Raw genomic sequence first — 21608 nt, forward strand, 5'->3', positions numbered from 1 at the left:
AAAACAGAAGCAGGGGTAGTCTTTGCACATTGGGTGGCAGCTCCCAAGGGGGTTTCTGTGATCCAACCCGTCACAGCTGGCTCCAGCCGGGCGGCACAGCTGCCTGTCCTGGTGCTGTGGGTGGCACCGCTGTAGCGCCGCCAGCCACCGGTGCTCCAGGCAGTGCGGTAAAGGGGCAGGGAGTGGGGATTGGATAGTGGGCAGGGGAGTTCGGAGTGGTGGTCAGGGGCCGGGGGTGTGGATAGGGGTCGGGGCGGTCAGAGGGCTGGGAACAGTGGGGTTGAATGGGGGCAGGGGTCCCGGAGGGGCAGTCAGGAAGGAGAGGGGTGTTAGATGGGGCGGCAGGGGGCAGTCAGGGGCAGGGGTTCCGGGGGTGGTCAGGGAGAAGGGGTGGTTGGATGGGGCAGGGGTCCCGGGGAGTTAGTCAGGAATGAGAGGAGGGGTTGGATGGGGTGGCGGGGGGCAGTTGGGGTGGGGGGGCTGGGGGCAGTCAGGGAACAGGGGGGCCAGATGGGGCAGGAGTCCTGGGGGGGGGGCGCGTCAGGGGGCAAGAAGCAAGGGGGCTCAGATAGGGGGCGGGGGCTGGGCCACGCCTGGCTGTATGGGGAGGCACAGCCTCCGCTAACCGGCCCTCCATACAATTTTGGAAATTCGATGTGGCCCTCAGGTCAAAAAGTTTGCCCACTCCTATAGTAGAAAAAGGCTGAACAAGAACCAATGGCTGGAAACTTAAGCCAGACAAATCCAAATTAGAAATTAGGCACATTTTTAAATGGCGAGATTGATTAACCACTGGAACAAATTACCAAGGGGAATGATAAATCTCCATCTCGTTATCCTCAAATCAAGACTGGATGCCTTTCTGGAAGATATGCTTAAGCCTAGCACACGTTATGCTTTAGTCACACATCGTTATTGAGCTCAATACATGGGTAATTGGCCTGTTGATACACAGGAGGTAAAACTAGCTGATCGGACCTTTCTGAACATAAACTCTATGAAGTGTCACCTGTGTTATCAAAGGAGAACTGATCTTATGTTTATTACTGTTAAAGCAACAAATAATAGACAATGAAGTAATTTTTAAAAGAGATGTTTTGTAGGAGACCAGGCTAAGGTGCCACATTACCCTGGCCAGAGGATCTGTATACTTTAAGCCAGGGGTTCTCAAACTGGGGGTCGGGACCCCTCAGGGGGTCACGAGGTTATTACATGGGGGGTCGCAGGCTGTCAGCCTCCACCCCAAACCCGGCTTTGCCTCCAGCATTTATAATGTTGTTAAATGTATTAAAAAGTGTTTTTAATTTATAAGGGGGAGATCACATTCAGAGGCTTGCTATGTGAAAGAGGTCACCAGTACAGAAGTTTGAGAACCACTGCTCTAAGTGATATAAAAAGGCAAGTAATCTGAGCCACCTCTGGTTGAACTTCAATATCTTGTCACAATGCTAACCTTTAGTGAGTTATATTCTAGCTGGGAGAACAGATTATGCATGTCTGAATATTATGGCAACCAGAGGGGCTAGTGCCCACAAACTCAGCAAACATCAATTAGAGCTACAAAACAGCAGAAAATGCCTCTACAGATACATTCAGTGTGGGAGTATGGTATTGAGGACTGTCTTATCCAGCTCAAAATTGAAAGGAATTGTTAAAACCTAAAAATCACCAGTAGTTATTACCTTTATTTTCAAACACATTTCACTTTTTCCATGTGAATTTTTGGCCAGCTGGGTGTTTTAAAAATATTATTTAAATACTCTGTTTTGTTTGAAAAAGGCAAACTCTTCCACTTTCTTCAAATTAAAATAAGAGCAGTATTCCAGTAGTAGACATCAGCAACTGCCCCAGTGAGTTAATAAAAGGAAAATGTTAACATTGTGTTAATACCATCCTTTCCCTCTTGATTAGTGCACTTTGTTTAACTCTGCAGCAGAGGGCAGACAATTCTCACACTAATGATTACCTGCAATTAACTCATTTGTGCTGAAGAGGGAGAAAAAGTTTCTCTCATACAATTTTCCCCTCTTTCTCCGCACTGCCTTCAGGTCTGGTTTATATTATGGAAAGACAGTGCAATTAAACCAGTTTAAAAAAAAGATTTTAAAAAAGTTTCAGCTAGTTCTGTGCCCAACTGGAGACTGGTTTTCAAAACTGTTTTCAAAACCATTTATGCTACCACACTACCACAATATTATGCTCTGCCCCCACTGAGGAAAAACCATGCTTCCTAAAACCAGTTTTTAAAATCAGTTTATAAAAATAGTTTCCCAGCACTGTCTCTTTGGTAGTGTATAAGGAACCTTAAAAGAACACACGCAACTTAATTTTTAATCGACTATTTTTTAAAATGTCAGTTTGACAGAGTATCCTACTTTCTGAACTTCAAAAAATACTTTTCTCCTCTTTTGATGTTTATAGAGGTCTTTTCAGCAAGAGAATAGTCAGTCAGCTCCTCAGTAAAACTGAGTGATCCCAAAGTGCTATCAAACTGGAAAAACAGAGAGATAGTTTTTCCCAAATAACTTTTCCAGTTACAGTAGGTACAAAATTTTCAGTTGGCAATGCGATTTTGCAAATTGAGGGGGTCCCTTTATAGCCTACATTGTATATAATGATTGGTATTTAAAATACATAGAACAAGTATAATTGGATGAATGTTGTTCAACAGCTGTGAATCTCTCATTGACATGCAAAATATATCACATTTTATCACCCAAAGGTAAATGTACTCACTAGTTTTACCTAAAAATGTAACACTCAAGTTGTTTTGCAAAATTATGAAAATAAAATTCTTGTAATGGAAAGGGAACACTTATTAACCAGAAATTTGTTAGGTGGATATGTCAAAGTATTATAATTTTCAGAAATAACAGGGACTGTGCCCTCCATCACAACAGTATGGTAAAAATATGTTGAGCTAAGTCTAAGTGCTACATAAATCTCTCATTTATACTCTTTCTTAGAGAGTCCTGAATACCTTTACGAGCTCCAATGTGTTTAGGTACGCATAATAGGTAACATAACAGATGTCTGATATGAATAACTATATTACCCAACAGAACATTAAGGCTATCCTATCTCACTCTATCTAAATTCTCAGACAAACAGCTTTGTAAAATGGAATTAAGATTGCAAATAGCTATCAATTAATTCAGGGGGAAAAAGCCCTCAAGAGAATATTGTCATTTTCTCAAAAAAAGCTACAAATGCTAGCCTGGAAATTCAAATTTAACGTTACACTTAAAAGAATCCAAACATTAGGAAAGTATTACTGAAACACCAAAACCACCCTAGCTCTGCCTCATCCCCATTCCCTGCAGACTTATCCATTGTACCCACATGGAGACATTTTGCTGGAGATATTAGGGGGAAAAAGACTATTTGCAGAGTTTGGAATTGGTGGCGTTGAATCCTGGAGTAGATGGAGTTAGTATTGTCCATGTATTTGGTATATGCAATTTACCCCACTATCTTGTACCATTAGCTACCTAATTTATGGTCCACCTCCTAAGCAGTCTGTAGCCCTGACACAGTGTTTATGCAAAGTTTCACAGTATGAAAAAACACTTCTGCACTTGAAACCTTGTACACACTTTGGGAAACTAACTTGATTTCGGTCATTTGGAATCTCCTTCCTTAGAGGTTTTTAAGGTCAGGCTTGACAAAGCCCTGGCTGGGATGATTTAGTTGGGGATTGGTCCTGCTTTGAGCAGGGGGTTGGACTAGATGACCTCCTGAGGTCCCTTCCAACCCTGATATTCTATGATTCTTAGTGAAGAGACAAAAAGGCGGGTACGACTTAGTGATTTTTAAGGAAGGCAGTACTTTATCTTCCGTGGGTACACTTAATGCCCCGACTATAGCGACATGAAGTCACGTGCCACAATTTAAATGTAAATCCATCAATGCACTTCAGTTTAAATGTAATTCCATCAATGAAAGCAGGTCACTTCTCCATACTGAAGTCACTGATGTGAGATGAAGATGATGGTCATGGTTCGAGGACAAAGTTATCTCTGGTTTTCAGTTCAGTGATACAGAAGCAGAAAAGATGGCTTCTATAGATTTCTACAATCGTGGGTGTGTGGTTTCAAGTCCAACTATGATAATCCACACAGCCTCTCTTGCCCATGTAGCTTCTTCTTTCTGCTTCCAGATCCTACTGTTAGAAGAGAAATATTGTACACTGGGATGGAGGCACTTAAAGGTTTAGTGGATTTATCTGGGGAATAGTTCCTAGACCATTAGATAGGCCCCAACTGCTCACTGCCTCCATCTGGCTCTCTCTGATCACTCACAAATTAGTACAAAATGTGACACAAGGTACTCTACTGCCTTCCCCCTCAAGACAGCTTCCCATATCTATTACCCCCTCACATTGCATCTGTCAGCATTTGGACCATGTGGAATTTATATAATCAAAAACTGCTTTGTAATTATCAGGAGTAGTGAAAGCAGACACAATAGCTCTCTGCATAAGTAGTTGCATTGCAACTCCTTGTTTTCAGTTGTTTATTTTCTATAACTTTCAGCTCTCCTTTTAAAACTTATTCTCTAACTGAGAGAAATTGATTAAATGAAAATTGATTCAGCTGCTTTGGAATATGAGGAAAATGGAAAATATAAGCTCCCCCCCCTTTTTTTTTTGCAACCTCTTTTTTAACAGCTCTACAGATGAAGCAGCTGGTAAGTGAAAGCTGACATTTGGTATGGTATTACTGCTCATGAGGAGTGCCTGAGCATTGCAGTGAAAAATCATGCTCTGATCATGAAAAGTATATTTTGCAGTCTTATCATTAAGCTCATAAAGTGAGCAGCTAAGGTAGGCCAAGCCATATCTATGTGTGGCTCACTTCACTGTACAGAGAAATTCAGTGAAAGTGAATCATTGGTGGATGGGCACTCTGCAGGAACCATCTCATTTGCTGCTCATCTTGTATAAAGTAAAAGCTGCACACACGATTATGGTCTGTCATTTATGTAGGACAGGGTATTCCAGTGGTGTCCAGACAAACAGTTTCACATTATGGAATTTTTTTCCTACCAGTTTTTCCTCTTTTTCCTGTAGGAATTCTGTTTAAATAGCTATGTGAGAAGACTGTTAGTCACTGTTACACTCACACACACTGACTTGTGTGTGACTGTTAGTCACACACAAGTCAGGAAATGACAATGTTGAGGTTGCAAGTACAATTGTCCCTTTATATATACACACTAAGACATAGTCCTTGATTACATGATCACATACTGTAACAATGAATGGGACTAATAGCAGAATAAGGTACTACTCAACATGATCAAGGGTATCAGAATTTGTCTCTAAATTGTTAATATACATACTTGGTAGAAAAGACACCTCTCATGACCTGGTTTTCAGAAGTGCCGCAGCACTATTTCCACTGAAGACAAGGTGGGTGAGGTAGTATATTTTATTAGACCAACTTCTATGGTGAGAGAGACAAGCTTTTGAGCCACACAGAGCTCTTCATTTAGGTCAGAAGACCTCTGTTTGTCTCGAAAGCTTGTCTCCTACACCATCAGAAGATAGAACATAAGAATGGCCATACTGGGTCAGACCAAAGGTTCATCCAGCCCAGTATCCTGTCTACCGACAGTGACCAATGCCAGGTGTCCCAGAGGGAGTGAACCTAACAGGTAATGATCAAGTGATCTCTCTCCTGCCATCCATCTCCACCCTCTGACAAACAGAGGCTAGGGACACCATTCCTTACCCATCCTGGCTAATAGCCATTAATGGACTTAACCTCTATGAATTTATCTAGTTTTCTTTTAAACCCTGTTATAGTCCTAGCCTTCACAACCTCCTCAGGCAAGGAGTTCCACAGGTTGACTGTGCGCTGTGTGAAGAAGAGCTTCCTTTTATTTGTTTTAAACCTGCTGCCCATTACTTTCATTTGGTGGCCCCTAGTTCTTATATTATGGGAACAAGTAAATAACTTTTCCTTATTCACTTTCTCCACACCACTCATGATTTTATATACTTCTATCATATCCGCCCTTAGTCTCCTCTTTTCCAAGGTGAAAAGTCCTAGCCTCTTTAATCTCTCCTCATATGGGACCCATTCCAAACCCCTAATTATTTTAGTTGCCCTTCTCTAAAGGTGGTCCAATAAAACCTATTACCTCACCCACCTTGTCTCTCTAATATCCTGGGACTGACACGGCTACAACTACACTGTGTATTTCCACTGAAGTCATTCCAACACCTTTAAAAGTCAAATCATAAAGCAAAGATATATTGGCTCATTATGACTTTGAAAACAGTACAAGTATTAAAAAATTATATATGTGCACTTAAAACTTAAGAAAAAATGTAAGATATTGTTTTATTCAACAAATAGAAAGTGATCATGTGATTAAAGACTGTTTCATAACAGATATGCAAGAGGGGACAGAGTTACCTTTTCACATGCAACCTTAACATTGGGATTTCATAATTTCTGAGTAATTAACTATGTAATTGTAACATTCTCTTAACATTTTAAAAATTGGATTAACAAACAATTCTGCAACAAACCCATAAAACTAGTCAAAGAAGTCAGTCCGCATCAAAAAGTTTAATGGAATACCCATTGTCAACTTCACCATTCTTCTGTCTGAATTTTTTTTTTTTTTTAGACTACCATTGTTAGAATATCTAAGATTAGTGTGACAGAGTTTCAAGAAATAATTCTCCCCATTTTTCAGTTTATTTTGTGCATAATCAGTTTCCCTTGTTCGTTTGAATCTTTCCCCGCAACAATGGACAGAAAAAACATTTAAACAGGAAAATGTGATTGCAAGTCACACAAAAAATGACCAAGGGACTCGGTAACAAACTAATACCTGAAATTAGCTTTAGCTAAGAATTTTAATTTTTTTTAGTGTGTATTGTATTTTAGAATAGAGATGGTCTCATAACCCACCTTACATAGAAAAGAAAAGTACCTTAAGGCTGTGAAATTCAAAGGGTATTAAGGGGAATTCAATGGAAGCTGGGTGTGTGATTCCCTAGGTCTCTCTGAACATCCCAGCCATAGTGTATGTTTGCTATCTTTCATTGCAACATTGGAAGTGGAAATATGGAGGAGCTAGTACTATGTGACCAATCTGCTCTCTGAACACCATCAGCAGTCCATGCATCTCAGCTTGAGAACTTCTGTTATTATTCGTTGTTTAAAAAAAAATTGATTAGATTTCAAGTTGACAGTATCCTTTGTAAAACAAAGTTGGTATTTCTATGCCAAACCTTTTTCTAATTTTAATTTGATTCAAGATATGAGCGCATCCCATTTGTTGCCCCTTATCTCCCAAATACCTTTTAGAATCCTATCACAGGATTTGTTTGTGAAATTTCAAGTAGATTGGTTTAGGTAGAGTGAAGTTAGTGACTGTATGCATGACAAGAGTCAAGCTTTGAATGGAGGACTAGCTTCAGGCTCCGAATTGATGATTAGTTTCAGTGTTAACTAATATAATCCCCTAATAAACAATCTGGGTCCAGATCTAATGCATCCAAGGGTGCTGAGGGAGTTGGCTGATATGACTTCAGAGCCACTGGCCATTATCTTTGAAAATTCGTGGTGATTGGGAGAGGTCCCAGAGGTTTTTCGCCTTCCTCCGCAGCATAGGGCAGGGGTCGCAGGCTGGAAGATTCTGTTGTGGGTGGGTCAGCTTTTGTGGCCTGCATCATGCGGGAGGTCAGACTAGATGACCATATTGGTCCCTTCTGACCTTAAAGTCTATGAGTCTATGAGTCTAATTGGAAAAAGACAAATATAGTGCTCATATTTTAAAAAGGGAAGAAAGAGAACCCGGGGAACTACAGACCAGTCAGCCTCACTTCAGTCCCCGGCAAAATCATGGAGCAGGTCCTCAAGGAATCCATTTTGAAGCACTTGGAGGAAAGGAAGGTGATCAGGACAGTCGACATGGATTCACCAAGGGCAAGTCATGCCTGACCAACTTGATTGCCTTTTATGATGAGATAACTGGCTCTGTGGATATGGGGAAAGTGGTGGATGTGATATATCTTGACTTTAGCAAAGCTTTTGATATGGTCTTCCACAGTATTCTTGCCAGCAGGTTAAAAAAGTATGGATTGGATGAATGGACTATAAGGTGGATAGAAAGCTGGCTAGATTGTCAGACTCAACAGGTAGTGATCAACGGCTCGATGTCTAGTTGGCAGCCAGTATCAAGCGGAGTGCCCCAAGGGTCAGTCCTGGGGCCGGTTTTGTTCAACATCTTTATTTATGATCTGGATGATGGGATTAATTGAACTCTCAGCAAGTTCACAGATGATACTAAGCTGGGGAGAGAGGTAGATATATTGGAGGGTAGCGATAGGGTCAAGAGTGACCTAGACAAATTGGAGGATTGGGCCAAAAGAAATCTGATGAGGTTCAACAAGGATAAGTGCAGAGTCCTGCACTTAGGAAGGAAGAATCCCATGCACCACTACAGGCTGGGGACCGACTGGCTAAGCAGCAATTCTGCAGAAAAGGACCTAGGGATTACAGTGGATGAGAAGCTGGATATGAGTCAGCAGTGTGCCCTCATTGCCAAGCAGGCCAACGGCATATTGGGCTGTATTAGTAGGAGCATTGCCAGCAGATCGAGGGAAGTGGTTATTCCCCTCTATTCAACACTGGTGAGCCCGCACCTGGAGTGTTGCGTCCAGTTTTGGTCCCCCCACTACAGAAGGGATGTGGACAAATTGGAGAGAGTCCAGCGGAAGGCAATGAAAATGTTAAGGGGTTGGGGCACATGACTTAGGAGGGGAGGCTGAGGGAACTGGGCATATTTAGTCTGTAGAAGAGAAGAGTGAGGCAGGGTTCCAAAGAGGATGGAGCTAGGCTGTTCTCAGTGATGGCAGATGACAGAACAAGAAGCAATCGTCTCAAGTTGCAGTGAGGGAGGTCTAGGTTGGATATTAGGAAACACTATTTCACTAGGACAGTGGTGAAGCACTGGAATGGGTTACCTAAGGAGGTGGTGGAATCTCCCTCCTTAGAGGTTTTTAAGGCCCGGCTTGACAAAGCCTTGGCTGGGATGATTTAATTGGTGTTGGTCCTGCGTTGAGCAGTGGATTGGACTAGATGACCTCCTGAGGTCTCTTCCAACCCTAATAATCTATGATTCTATGACTCCATGAATTGTTTGCTTAATTAAGTTCAATAGAATCAAAATTCAGCCTAACCTGGATAAACACTGGCAACTTGTCAGGTCATGCCTAATTTGAATATGATAAGGCAGATAGCAAGCACTCTTGTTTTTAATGAGAAGGCATAGCATTTAGAGAAGATGATTGTCATATCTTACTTTTAATCTAGTTCATTACATTTTCTTTTAGCTTCTTATTTAAGCTACACAAAATTTTCTAGCCATAGGTACGCAGATCTCCTGGTCCAGCTTTCATCTCAGGATCTCAACACTTTACAAATGTTAAATTACATAACACCCTTCTAAAGTAGGTAAACATTATTATCTTTATTTGGCAGAAAAATACACTTATACAAAGAGATTAGCAGCAGAGTCTGCAGGAATGCTGACTGGGGCTGTGTCCACCTCACATGAGGTATGTTTACACTGCAATAAAACACCCACAGCTGGCCTGTCAGCTGACTCAAGCTCATGGGACCCAACTTGTGGGGCTATAACATTGCAATGTAGATACAGGCTTGGGCTGGAGCCTGGGATCTGAGACCCTCCCCATTTGCGGGGCCTCAAAGCCCAGGCTCCAGCACAAGCACAAACATCTACACTGCAATGTTATAACCCCACTGCCCGAGTCAGCTGACATGGGCCAGCTGCAGGTTTTGTATTGCTGTGTGGACGTACCCTTAGGCACTGATCCAGCAGGATTCTTAAGCAAGTGCCTAACTTTAAACACAAGAAATCCTATTGAAGTCAGTGTCATGACTCACATGCCTAAAGTTAAACAAATGCTAAAAAATCTTGCTGAATTAGGGCCACAGCAGAATTTGTGTGGGCCAAACTAAGTGAACCATAGGGGGTATTAGCAGCTAATCAACCTCTACCTACATGGTAATGCCCCAGAGTTTCCTAGGTAATTCTCTAAAGGTTAAGAGATGCTTCTGCCCCTTTTCTCAGGAGAGAAGCACTTCAGCAGGAAGTGTCTTCCTGGTTCCTGATGAATATTTACACAACTGAATTGGGGGAGGCAGGCAGGCATTCCCAGAAATTTGCCCCCTGAGTTCCCAGATGGTAGAGACACCAGCTCCCTGACATCCCGTGAAGACTTGCACTACTTAAACTGAGTATTAACTCCTGTTTACCAGTTAGGGGAGCTTCTACCTCATGGTGATGCTAGACTGCCATTCTGAGCGGCAGATCCTTTCACTAAGAAAGCTGGATGTATTGAATTCAACTGGTGAAGCATTGTGCCAACACAAGATTCATGAATAATCCGCACTACAATGATTTTAATGGCAATTGTTGTACGTAAAGAAGTCAACAGTCACCAACAGTTACCACACTGTAGTATCTGGAATCTGACAGTATGTCCCTGGTTTTAGAACATGAAATAATTTCTGCATTTCAGATATTGTGGTGTGGTATCTATTGACTGTTTAAGGGCTAACAGGTGCAAGAGATTACCACACTATCAGCATCCCATAGGGGGCGATAAAGTCCACAAGCACTTTTAGCTATTAAGCAGTCTGCTCAAAGTATGCAACTGACCCTTTGCAATGATTCATAACCAGGCTGATGCCCACTTCACTAACACGCTTCAGTTTGAAAACTACCAATGTTTGTTTTTCAAGTATATTTCATTTGTCCCTTGAACATTTAGCCCTGGAACAAATATCAAAGACTGCTAATTCTAATTGTTCCCAGTAAAACTTTGGCAACCCCTCTAGCCCTTCAGCTTTTGGACAATATATGGAGCCACTATACATATATTGTTTGCCCTTAGAAACTAGTGTGAGGGGACAGTATTTGAGATGTGAAAGGATGCAGAAAACTGAATTCAATCCAATTCACAAGCAGAGCTCTTTACCTGTTTATATCTTCCTTGGTGTAGAATACCATATAGGTGAGGTTGTCTCCATGAGGATCTGATGCTGGTGTCCGCCATGTGAGTTTGATGAAGCGAGTAGAGACGAGGGAGGCCACGACATCCCGAGGAGCCGAAGGCAATGGTCCAGTTGTAGCTGGTGCTAGATGGTCAGTAGTGGCACTGGTCAGTGAAGTGGGAGGTAATGTTGGGATGGCAACATCTTGTCATGTGCAAACATTGGGGAATATGAAGGGCAAACATCACGACGGTTTAAAAAAAGAAAACAGAAAAAAAACAAAAGAAATAAACAAAACCACGATGGGAAACAAAACAAAATGAACACACACACAAAAGGCCATTAAACTGAAGGCTGACATGCAGGCAAAAGGTAACTACTGAAAACTAATGGGAAATATTAAAGGACACATCACTGTAGAGCAAGCAGACCAAATCTCCATTGTAATGGAAGTGGCAAGGGAAGGGGAAGGGTGAGAATTGAGGAAAAATATCACCTCATAAGAGGACACATCAGTGCCCAACAATATTTTTCATTTTTTGTAAGAAATAAAAAAAAAATCAACTTTCATTTGCTATTCAATAGTACAGTCAAACCTGATTTTCTATTTTACTTTGTTAAAATGTGGTATTAATTTGTACTAGACTCAGTTATAAAAGGTATTCTTTGGATTATACAAATCTCATTGAAGAGGCACTGCAAGGTTATCCAGTTCTGATGGGCAAATTATGAAGTAGGTTAGCAGAGTTCCAGTCACGTATCAAACTATAGTGTCACCTACCTGCTGCATAGTACCATGTAACTGGCATCTGAAGGAGTTTGGGGTGTAATACAGTCAATACATCTGATGCAGTGATATTCTTCCTATGAAATTTAGACAGGTGCTCCTATCTTCCACCCAAATCAGGTATTTCTCTCCAACAACTAGTTACTTCTCATTGTTTATTGATTTTTTTAATGACAATTTTAAAGGGTATTAACAGAACCACACCTAATATTGCTTCATGAGATGAAGAATGCTATGTAAACTTTGTTGTCGAATGTCTTGTATGTCATCATATATGACGCCTCTATAGTAATGCTGAGACAAATCCCTTGGATTAATATATTAAAAAGTGGTAAACTGTAATCTGATGCATGTTAATAGCAGCAGCTACTGTATATAAATAGTTTTATGCTAAATCCCATTAAGGCAATCCATGCAAGCCTCCACTAAATCTAGTGCTAATATTCCGTGTAGGAGAAGCCCAGTTACATGCAGTACTATAGACTGTGCATGCAACAACTCTGATTGCTAATGTCACCTGACATTTTCCATTACAAGATTTTTTTTTCAGTTGCTTACAACTTTATTAAAAACTTAAACCATTCAGGTTGACTTGTTTTTGGAAATGTCATCTAAAACGGTTCAGCCATTTCCAAAAATGTGGTTAGGGAACAATACATGTTTTTAACACTCTTACAAACATTTTGTTGAGAAGTCATAGTGCCTCCATGATCTGGAGCAGCAACTTGACATTTTAGGATGTGGACTTTAAACTCAGGTGTCTAGAGTCAAAAAGTCCAAATCATTAACTGTCCACTTTCTAAGCTGTGTCATAATACTAAAATAATAGCAAGGTATTATTGTTCCTTTATAGTTTTTCTGAAAATTATTTTGTACTTTGTTTTACATTAACCATGTGTAAGCCTAATCATCATGTCCTAAATATTACTGATGTAAAATCTGAATGAGCACTAGTTGAACAGTCTGACAATCATTGTGATTGCTTAGATAATGGAACTGTTTTTGACCTTCTAGGAAATCAGGATTAAATTGGTATTTACAATAAGCTAAAAACATCTTTGATGCATGCTATGTAGCTTGCATCACATTTCAGGCTTTACATTAAACTTTAGACACTTTAGTAGAGGCTCTGGTGTGAATTATTAAAATTCGGAGTTTGCCTCACTCTTTTGCCGATGGTACACATATGCTATTAAATTTTTTTTATGCAGCTATGATATCAATAGGAAGAAGGAGGAAGTGACTGATTGTTGTGCACTAGAGGCATAGAGGGACAACTGCAGTATTGGTGGATGATAAGCACCTCTGTCATGAGTGGCAAGGACACAGACACATCCACAGAATAAAATAATGTTACAGTTGCATGAACGACAAACAAGACAGCAAATCAGCGCAGACACTGAAAGACAGGGCTATTGACAGTGTTACTAAAAGAACCTTCATTTTAAATTCCAAATATGAAAACTGTCAACAAAATATCCTCTCAGTCTTGACCAAGCAGAATTCTCTGATCTCATAGTTTCCATTTCTCAAACAACTGACACCAATGGCTAAAGCAATATACACAATACACTTACAACCATGCTTATAGTTTAGTTTATGCTTCGTATCACTTTCATATTGCAGGTTCAGTCCTTAAAAAAACAAAACAAAACCAAGAACAACTCGTCATGTTTTTATAGTGCTAGAAGTGATATTCATTGGCTGATAGCATAGAATATTTGCTTTTATCAGACCTACAGAATATGAGAACTACTTAATATGAAACAATCACGCACACGATGCTTCAAAGACCTGTGCTTTTATTGGTTAAAGGACCACAGCAAATAAGTCTCCATCTCTCTTCTATCTTCTCCTTTGATTGAGACCTTGCATTCCCTCCACTGACTGGGCCTTAACTCCGCCCCACATATCACATATGCCAATCTACCACCATAACTACCACTATATCACCACTATAACTGCCACATAGTCCACATCTTCTGAAATCCGCCCCCCTCCCCCTTTTTAAAAGCTCCTCTCTGACCTTGTTTACATTGGCAATGTTTGGGAAAAGTGTAGGTGAAGCCATCATGACCACTAAATTCCAGTGACACGGATATTATTGCTGGGATACTGTGATCAGAGTCTATTTACTTTAAGAAGAGTAATTTTCAGAGATTGTCTAAGGCCCCCAGAACCTGGGATAGGTGAGTTTTTGCTGTAGAGCAGTAGAAACTGAAATACAACAGACTAATAATCCCTCCAAATACCAGCATGTACAGAATGCCATTGACTCTTCTCAGACAAAGTATGTAGTGCAGTCAGCATTCCCATCTTCAAACAACTCCACTAGGTTCTCATCCATTTCAGAATCCAATCCAAGTTTTTTCCCCCTTATATCTTTATGGATTTCTTACAGACATCTGGTCCTTGTTCTTGGGCCAAATAAGAGCTGCAGCAACCCAGGAGAGATGTGGGTGTATGTGGTCTTACGCTGCTTTGCCTAGTACTCCTAGGTGTATGGGAGGTACCAAAGGATAAAGGGGGCAAAGCAGGAGAATAGCATTCATCAAAGTGCTTAAGTGCATGCTTAACCTTAAGCATATTCATAGTCCCATTTAAGTCAGTGGAGCTCCTCTGAAGCTCATATTTAAGCACCTATCTCACTGGACTGTGTCCCTAATCACTGACACCCTTTATGTTCCCTCAACACAATCTTGCTATTGTGGATAAAAATGTGGTAGCCTTCTATATAGCTCCTGTAATCATGAATAATCTCCCAGCATAGCTGAAGACTCTCGTTTTTAATTCCAGTTGAAAACCTATTTTTCCCCTGCAGATTTTATTTCCTTTCCTTCTATTCTTATCTGTTACTTCATTATTTAATTCCATTAAGTACTTTGGGATTCAGTTTGTGTGAAGAGTGCTATACAAATATCAAGTTGCACTGTACTGCATAGAAGCCATGTCAGGCAGCCATTCGTCTTCTGAAGTGGTAACTTCTGGTCCATCCCTGAAAGATGACTGCTCCACTGCTACAGGGTAGCATTTTCATAAGCACTTAACTGTGTTTGGAACCTAAATTCCATTCCAGGGGGACTTAGGCCCCTAACTCAGTTAGGCACTTTTGAAAATTTTACCCACATAATTCCACATAGCATCAATTTCATTGGCTTAACACTCAAAGAAAGTTAATCATAGCCACACTCTTAGTTGCTCAGCCTAATTCCAGGAAGAATGAGGGAAACAAATATCTGTTATGAATTTAAAAAGAAAAAAAATTAAACTAAGTAGCAAATCTTTTTCCACAATAGCAGTTCTCCCTCCTAAAATCCAACACTTCTTGACATTCTAATTTCAAAATATGCATCTTCAGATTACATTAGATTAATGTTTTGGTTCATGTATGATGTCTTGGTAATAGTGTCAGGTGATTTATTTAAATTATAAGCTCTTTGGGGCAGGGAACATGTCTTATCTATCTTTGCAAATCACCATGTTAATTAAAAGAGTTATATAAAGGTTTTTAAATAACTGAACTGAACCCAAAGTACCTGATGAAATCTGCCCATAAAAAATAGCTCTAATGAATTTTTTAAAATTCATGCTTAATTTAAAACACGGTCCACTTATTAATATATTAATCTCTACATATAATGAAACACTCCCATCATTTGCTTGAAGTAATCTGTATACTGTATTTGAGGAACCTGTAGGCAGCAAGCCGAAGCATCTGGGAGAGCTGCCAAAGTTTCCCAGATTAACAAAAACTCAGTTGTGTCCTTGTGTAAGACCAGAGACTGGAAATACTTCTCCTGACTGCATTGTAGGTAGATCACGCCAACACAACAAAAACCAGCGGGGTATGAAAAATAAACCATGATCCAAATAAATGCATGAAGGACGTGTAAATTGTACATGTAAGGTAAGCAAGGAATAGGCAAGCAAACTCACCCATGGGAAGCAGCAATTAAATATCAAGTTGGTAACAAATTGGTATTGTTGATAGCTATGGTATCCATTTAGAAGACTAGGTTATTTCCTTCTTCCCTTCAGCCCCCCACTCTTTTTCGAAATGCCTTGAATGCCATTACAAACAGATTTGTGAGCACAATGCTCAGTAGTGCACAGCTATGTCAATGGATAATTACACTAAAATTAGTTTAATGACAATAAAGGAACCACTTTATTATCTCAAACGTTTAAGCACAGTTTAACAAGGTATTTGTGAAACAAGTCTTTACATACATTTCATCATTTTTTCATTCCTCTGGAACATTCCTTAAATTGCTATTTCTGGGTAGTTTGTATTAATCTCAATTTTTTTTAGCAGCATGTCAAAGATGCAAGTGATTTGTTAAGAACATGGATAAAGAATCATGTTCCACAATGCCAGAAAGATAAACAACAGAACAATCTTCTCAACTATTGCTGATATTGAGATTCTTTTAATACATATTTTTGAATGGGCTCTCAAGGAAAAAAAACCCAAACATTTTCCACACTCAGTCTAATGCCCAACGATGCTGCAAAATCCACAGACAGTATGTTTCCTTGATCATTTGAAAGAAATGGTTCAGCAGAACCGCAGCTGATCTTAAATGAATCAGTCCCCCTTATAGTTTAAATAGCAGCTCCACTGTGCTCAGAAGGTTATAATTAAATAATGATATGGTTGCTAAAAGTATATTTAGGGAAATGCTGAAACATGGGACTTAACTGCTTGACCGATGGACACTGAAAAGAGGCCGATTTATCTGTCTGAACCATAAAGACTGGATAAACATTTTTAAATAGTAGGAAACAAAACTTCCAAAATATTGCTCTTTCTGCTCCAAGAATGAAGTTTTCTAATGCATTTTATAGTAAACTCAGCAACAAAACACAACAAGATGCTTGTATTATGAGACCTAAACTGATGCAGATGACCTTTAACTACCAAGACGAATGGTCATTGCAGGCACTGGGCATTCAGTAAGTATCCAGCTATGACGCAGGGGATTGATATCAAATGTTATAATGTGGGAAATGACTAACCTACAATTAAAAAAAATAGAAAAATAACTTTATCATCCCAAGAGATATAAATGTTCTGCCAGACATTATAATGTATGTGCTGTAGATTTCCCACACATAGCTCTGCCAATTTGCCTAGGCCATGGCCTGAAATATCCCATGTTTACGATATGCAAAGAGTGAATTCCAGCTAAGACAAGCTTAACACAAATCCTACTGACTCAGCTAAAGAGAAGATTCCTTATCACGCACCTGACAGATCTGAACACCATAAAGTTCCCAGTTAGTCCAGCTGTGGCAACGTGCAGAATGAACACTGGAGCACGATCTGGCTTGCTTAATTGCTCAAGTCTGTTCTGTCATAACATTCCTTGGCAAATATTCTAGTCCAAGGGCTTTTCTTGAATAGTGACTACCTATTGTGACAATTGTATCAAAATGCTTTGTACTGTGCACAAATATCCACAGGGGTCTAGACTGAAACCAAAATCATTTTTATTTTAACTTAATACAGATCTGAACCCAGGTCTCCAGTGGTGAAAGCACAGTATAAAACATTCCCATGGTGGTTTTCCATCCAGTAAAGAAGTGAGGATGACTACTACATTTTGATGGATTAAGATGGTACAATTCTTCAATGACACAGCAAAGAGAATCTCATCATTATTAAAATAATTTGCTGGGGGAGACCGAACTAATTCAAATATATTTAAGTGATGTTATTCTATGATAAGCACTTCAGGATGCTAATGTGATCATTTAAAAAAACTTCTCTTTATCAAAAACATCACTCCCAAAGGGCTACTAAAATGAAATGTTTTACTGGTTAGCTAATTATTATGAATATTTTCCATGCTGTCTAGCCCCTCCAGTTTAGATTTCCCTTTTCCTCTCTCTTTCTCTCCAATTGCACACAATGGCATAGTCACAGGCTTTCCTCTTGCTTTAGGCAATAGCATTCCAATGCCAACAGCCTAACACTGACTATACCAAATGAAAATTAAAAAAATAAAATGGTTATCATAAGAATGACGACCACGGCCATTTTAAACTACACCAAAGTAGTGGTTTATGTAAAACAGCAGGTTTTATTATGCATCAGACATAATAAAGAGAGAGATGTATATAGTGTGACAGACCCAGACCAGTGGGGTACAGGAGTCTGGTAGAGGGCAAATATACTGGTCACTGGATGAGTAGTTTTCTGTTCCCTGAGTGACCAGAGCAGGGGCTGTACTAGAGTAATCAGGAACCTGCTAGAACCAGTTAAGGCAGGCAGGCTAATTAGAACACCTGGAGCCAATTAAGAAGAAGCTGCTAGAATCAATTAAGGCAGGCTAATCAGGGCACCTGGGTTTTAAAAGGAGCTCACTTCAGTTTGTGGTGGGAGTGTGAGGAGCTGGGAGCAAGAGGCGCAAGGAGCTGAGAGTAAGAGGGTGTGCTGCTGGAGCACAAGCGTTATCAGACACCAGGAGGAAGGTCCTGTGGTGAGAATAAGGAAGGTGTTTGGAGGAGGCCATGGGGAAGTAGCCCAGGGAGTTGTAGCTGTCATGCAGCTGTTACAGGAGGCACCATAGACAGCTGCAGTCCACACGGCCTTGGGCTGGAACCCGGAGTAGAGGGCGGGCCCGGGTTCCCCCCAAAGCTCCCAATTGACCTGGACTGTGGGTTCTTCCAGAGGGGAAGGTCTCTGGGCTGTTCCCCAACCCACACGGTGAATCTCTGAGGCAAGAAAATCCGCCAATAAGCGCAGGACCCACCAAGATGGAGGAGGAACTTTGTCACAATAGTAAAAATGTTTGTCTAGTGACCAGTACACCTAACTAGTCAGGAATCTTGCATTCTGCTGACAGCATTGCCACTTAGTGGCTGAACAACCGTGGACAAGTTGAACTCTCTATGCCTCAGTTTTACGGATCTGCAAAATGAGGATACTACAGCTACAATCTACCTAGTAAAGACATTGTTGAGAATTACTTAACATTTGTGAGCACTCAGAGCCTTGGATATAAAAAGACTGTATATAATGCTGCAAACGTAAAGGAAACCCATTTTAAGATTATAAACACAGTGATCAACGTTATAGCTGCTTGAGAACAATGAAACCTCTGGCTTGGCTTACAAAAACTTTTTTTTAAAAACAGCAAATTACCATTTCACCAAAAATCATGAACTAAGTTACTCAAAATGTTTGAATGCTTTACCCTCTTTAATTGTAAAAGTAAAAAATAAATGTCTCATAAGAACCAAATTGCCAACGTTGAATTTAGTTATGCTGGCAAGGTTATTTACTTGTTAAAATAGCAGTCTTTTCTGTGTAGATTGACAGTCAAAGAATTACTTAATGCTAGGCCAGAATATGAATTTGAAACATATCTCAATTCCATCAAAAGCACTGTTTGCCCAGCTTTGAACATCACAGAAAGTACCCTCTCCCCCTCCTACATTTAGTGACAGAATATTTATCTTTGGTCTTGGTTAGGAGGCTGTGAAACTTTAAAGAGCATTAGTCACAAGCTACATTCATCAGCTAATCAGATTCTTTGACATTTGCCTTTGCAGAATTAAGCAATACAGCATCACCTGGTGGCAGTGTTATTGTCATGAAATAATTGCACCATTACGTATTTACCACATCTTATCTTTTAAAGGGCAGCCCCCCCATCTGTTTCCTGTATCTACCTAGTCTCTTTTTCTTATGCTTGGACTAAGTTTTTCTGTGCAGGGCTTATCTTTTGTTATTCCTAACAGTGCACTAGGTACTACCACCATATAACTAAATAATATATTAGTTGGTGATACAAGTCCAGTTCTTACTGGACAAGTGTCCATATCGATAAAATTGACACTTTTGCTGACAGTCTCAGCAGATCAGGTACAGTGACTGAATTACTTCCTCACTTTGTAACAGATATTCAGTACAAACACACCTGAATTACACCTTTCTTAGGGCTTGTCTACATGGACGTTTAGTACGCAGCAAGCTATGGTGTGAATCTAGCCTGTGCTAGCCTGCCACGGTCTAACAATGTGCCCCCTGCTGATGTGCATCAACAGTCCACTAATGCGCTCTGACTTAGTCCTGTTTCAAAGAAGAATAAATCAAATCACTATAATAAACTCTTAAGACAATGAAGACAATATATGGACACTGTGTGTATTCTGTGAACATACATACATTCAGATGTGTACAGTTTTGGCAATGAGTAAATTTTTAAAAATATTTCATTGTAAACTTTTAAAGGAAGTCATAAAATCCAGGATAATAAAGAACACTCCTCCCAAAGTCACGGCATTGTGAAATGTTTTGCTTTAAAGGAAGGAATTTGATTTTTTCCTGTCATATAAAACAGTCATTAAAAAAGGTGTGACAGACCTTACTGACGCATCACACAGCAGTGAGTCCAGAGAGGAAGGCAGCCTCTCCTATAATCCTAATCAGAAATGCTGCATTTCAGAGAAGATACCAGCATCCAACAGAAGGACGTAAAAAGAAAAAGGCACTGAATATGTTTCTCAACATAACAGACACAGACTACTAAAAAGAAGGAAAAAACCCAAACACACAGTCATACCTTCTTCCCCCAGAGACCTGAAAACCTAATGCTCAGAAATGGGCTTTGCGGCTCAAGCAAAACACAACCATAACTGCATATTCAAAAATGAAGTAAACAACATACTGCCACGTTTGAAAATCAGTTTTCTAATATCCTGTCCCCAAGAACATGTAAATAATAATAATAATAATAAAAACTAAGCCAATGCCATCATATACGAAGGCAACACAAAATACATCCTATATAGACTGCCCTGGGAATGTAAATATTCTTAAAATTGTATTCTTATGCAGGACTGAAATCTCTGAAGAAAAGTGGAGTCTTTAGCAATGTGTGGTAGTTTAACTTCAATTTTTCATAACAGTAGAAAGCAAAAATTTGATTCTGACATCCAATACACTATATTCAAACGTAAATAGTTCTTTACAGGGAAGTTACAAATAAAAATACAGTACACATGGGAAAAAACATTTACTTTTACTGTATGTGGAGCCATTTACAGGAAAGTTACAGAGTTGAGGAGTCAGACTGCAGCAACACTACTTCCGGCTGTGATCTTATTAGGCTTCTGCTACTTACCTGCTGAGTGATCTTGGGCAAGTCACTTTACCTCTCTGTGTCTGCTTCTGATCTAACACTTTGTGTCTCTTGTCTATTAGGCTAGGTCTACACTACGGGGGGGTGGGGGGGGCGGTCAACCTAAGATACGCAACTTCAGCTACGTGAATAGCGTAGCTGAAGTTGCGTATTTTAGGTCGACTTACCTGGCTGTGAGGACGGCGGCGAGTCGACCGCTGCCGCTCCGCCGTCGACTCCGCTTCCGCCTCTTGCCGCGGTGGATTTCCGGAGTCGACAGCAGAGCGATCAGGGATCGATTTTATCGCATCTTCACTAGACGCGATAAGTCGATCCCCAATAGATCGATTGCTACCCGCCGATCCGGCGGGTAGTGAAGACGTGCCCTTAGACTGTAAGCTCTTCTGGGCAGATGCGGTCTTTCACTTTTCATTTCACTGTTTGTCCAGTGCCTGGCACAATCGGGCCCCAATTTCTGTTGGTGGTTGTAAGCACTAATGTAATACAAACCACAACAATAATCTCACAAAACAAGCAGACTTGGGCATACCATTAAATGGCAGACATCCAAGGAACATCTGTAGTGGTATCATGCTTTGTTACTGACCTCTGGTGCTAGTTTATTCAAGTGTAATACTTTTTAAA

The 21608-nt window shown here is 40.3% G+C and overlaps 1 protein-coding gene across 1 annotated transcript in view; it reads right to left on the minus strand.

Annotated features, from left to right (window-relative positions):
* Positions 1-21608, minus strand: part of NEO1 (neogenin 1) — a 527807-nt gene that overhangs the window by 95304 nt on the left and 410895 nt on the right. The window contains exon 8 of the mRNA XM_065411681.1: positions 11030-11249. Within this exon, the coding sequence (XP_065267753.1) occupies positions 11030-11249 (220 nt within the window). The remainder of the gene's footprint in view (positions 1-11029; positions 11250-21608) is intronic.

The sequence above is a fragment of the Emys orbicularis genome, chromosome 10 (genome assembly GCF_028017835.1).
Source record: "Emys orbicularis isolate rEmyOrb1 chromosome 10, rEmyOrb1.hap1, whole genome shotgun sequence".
Lineage (NCBI taxonomy): Eukaryota > Metazoa > Chordata > Testudines > Emydidae > Emys > Emys orbicularis.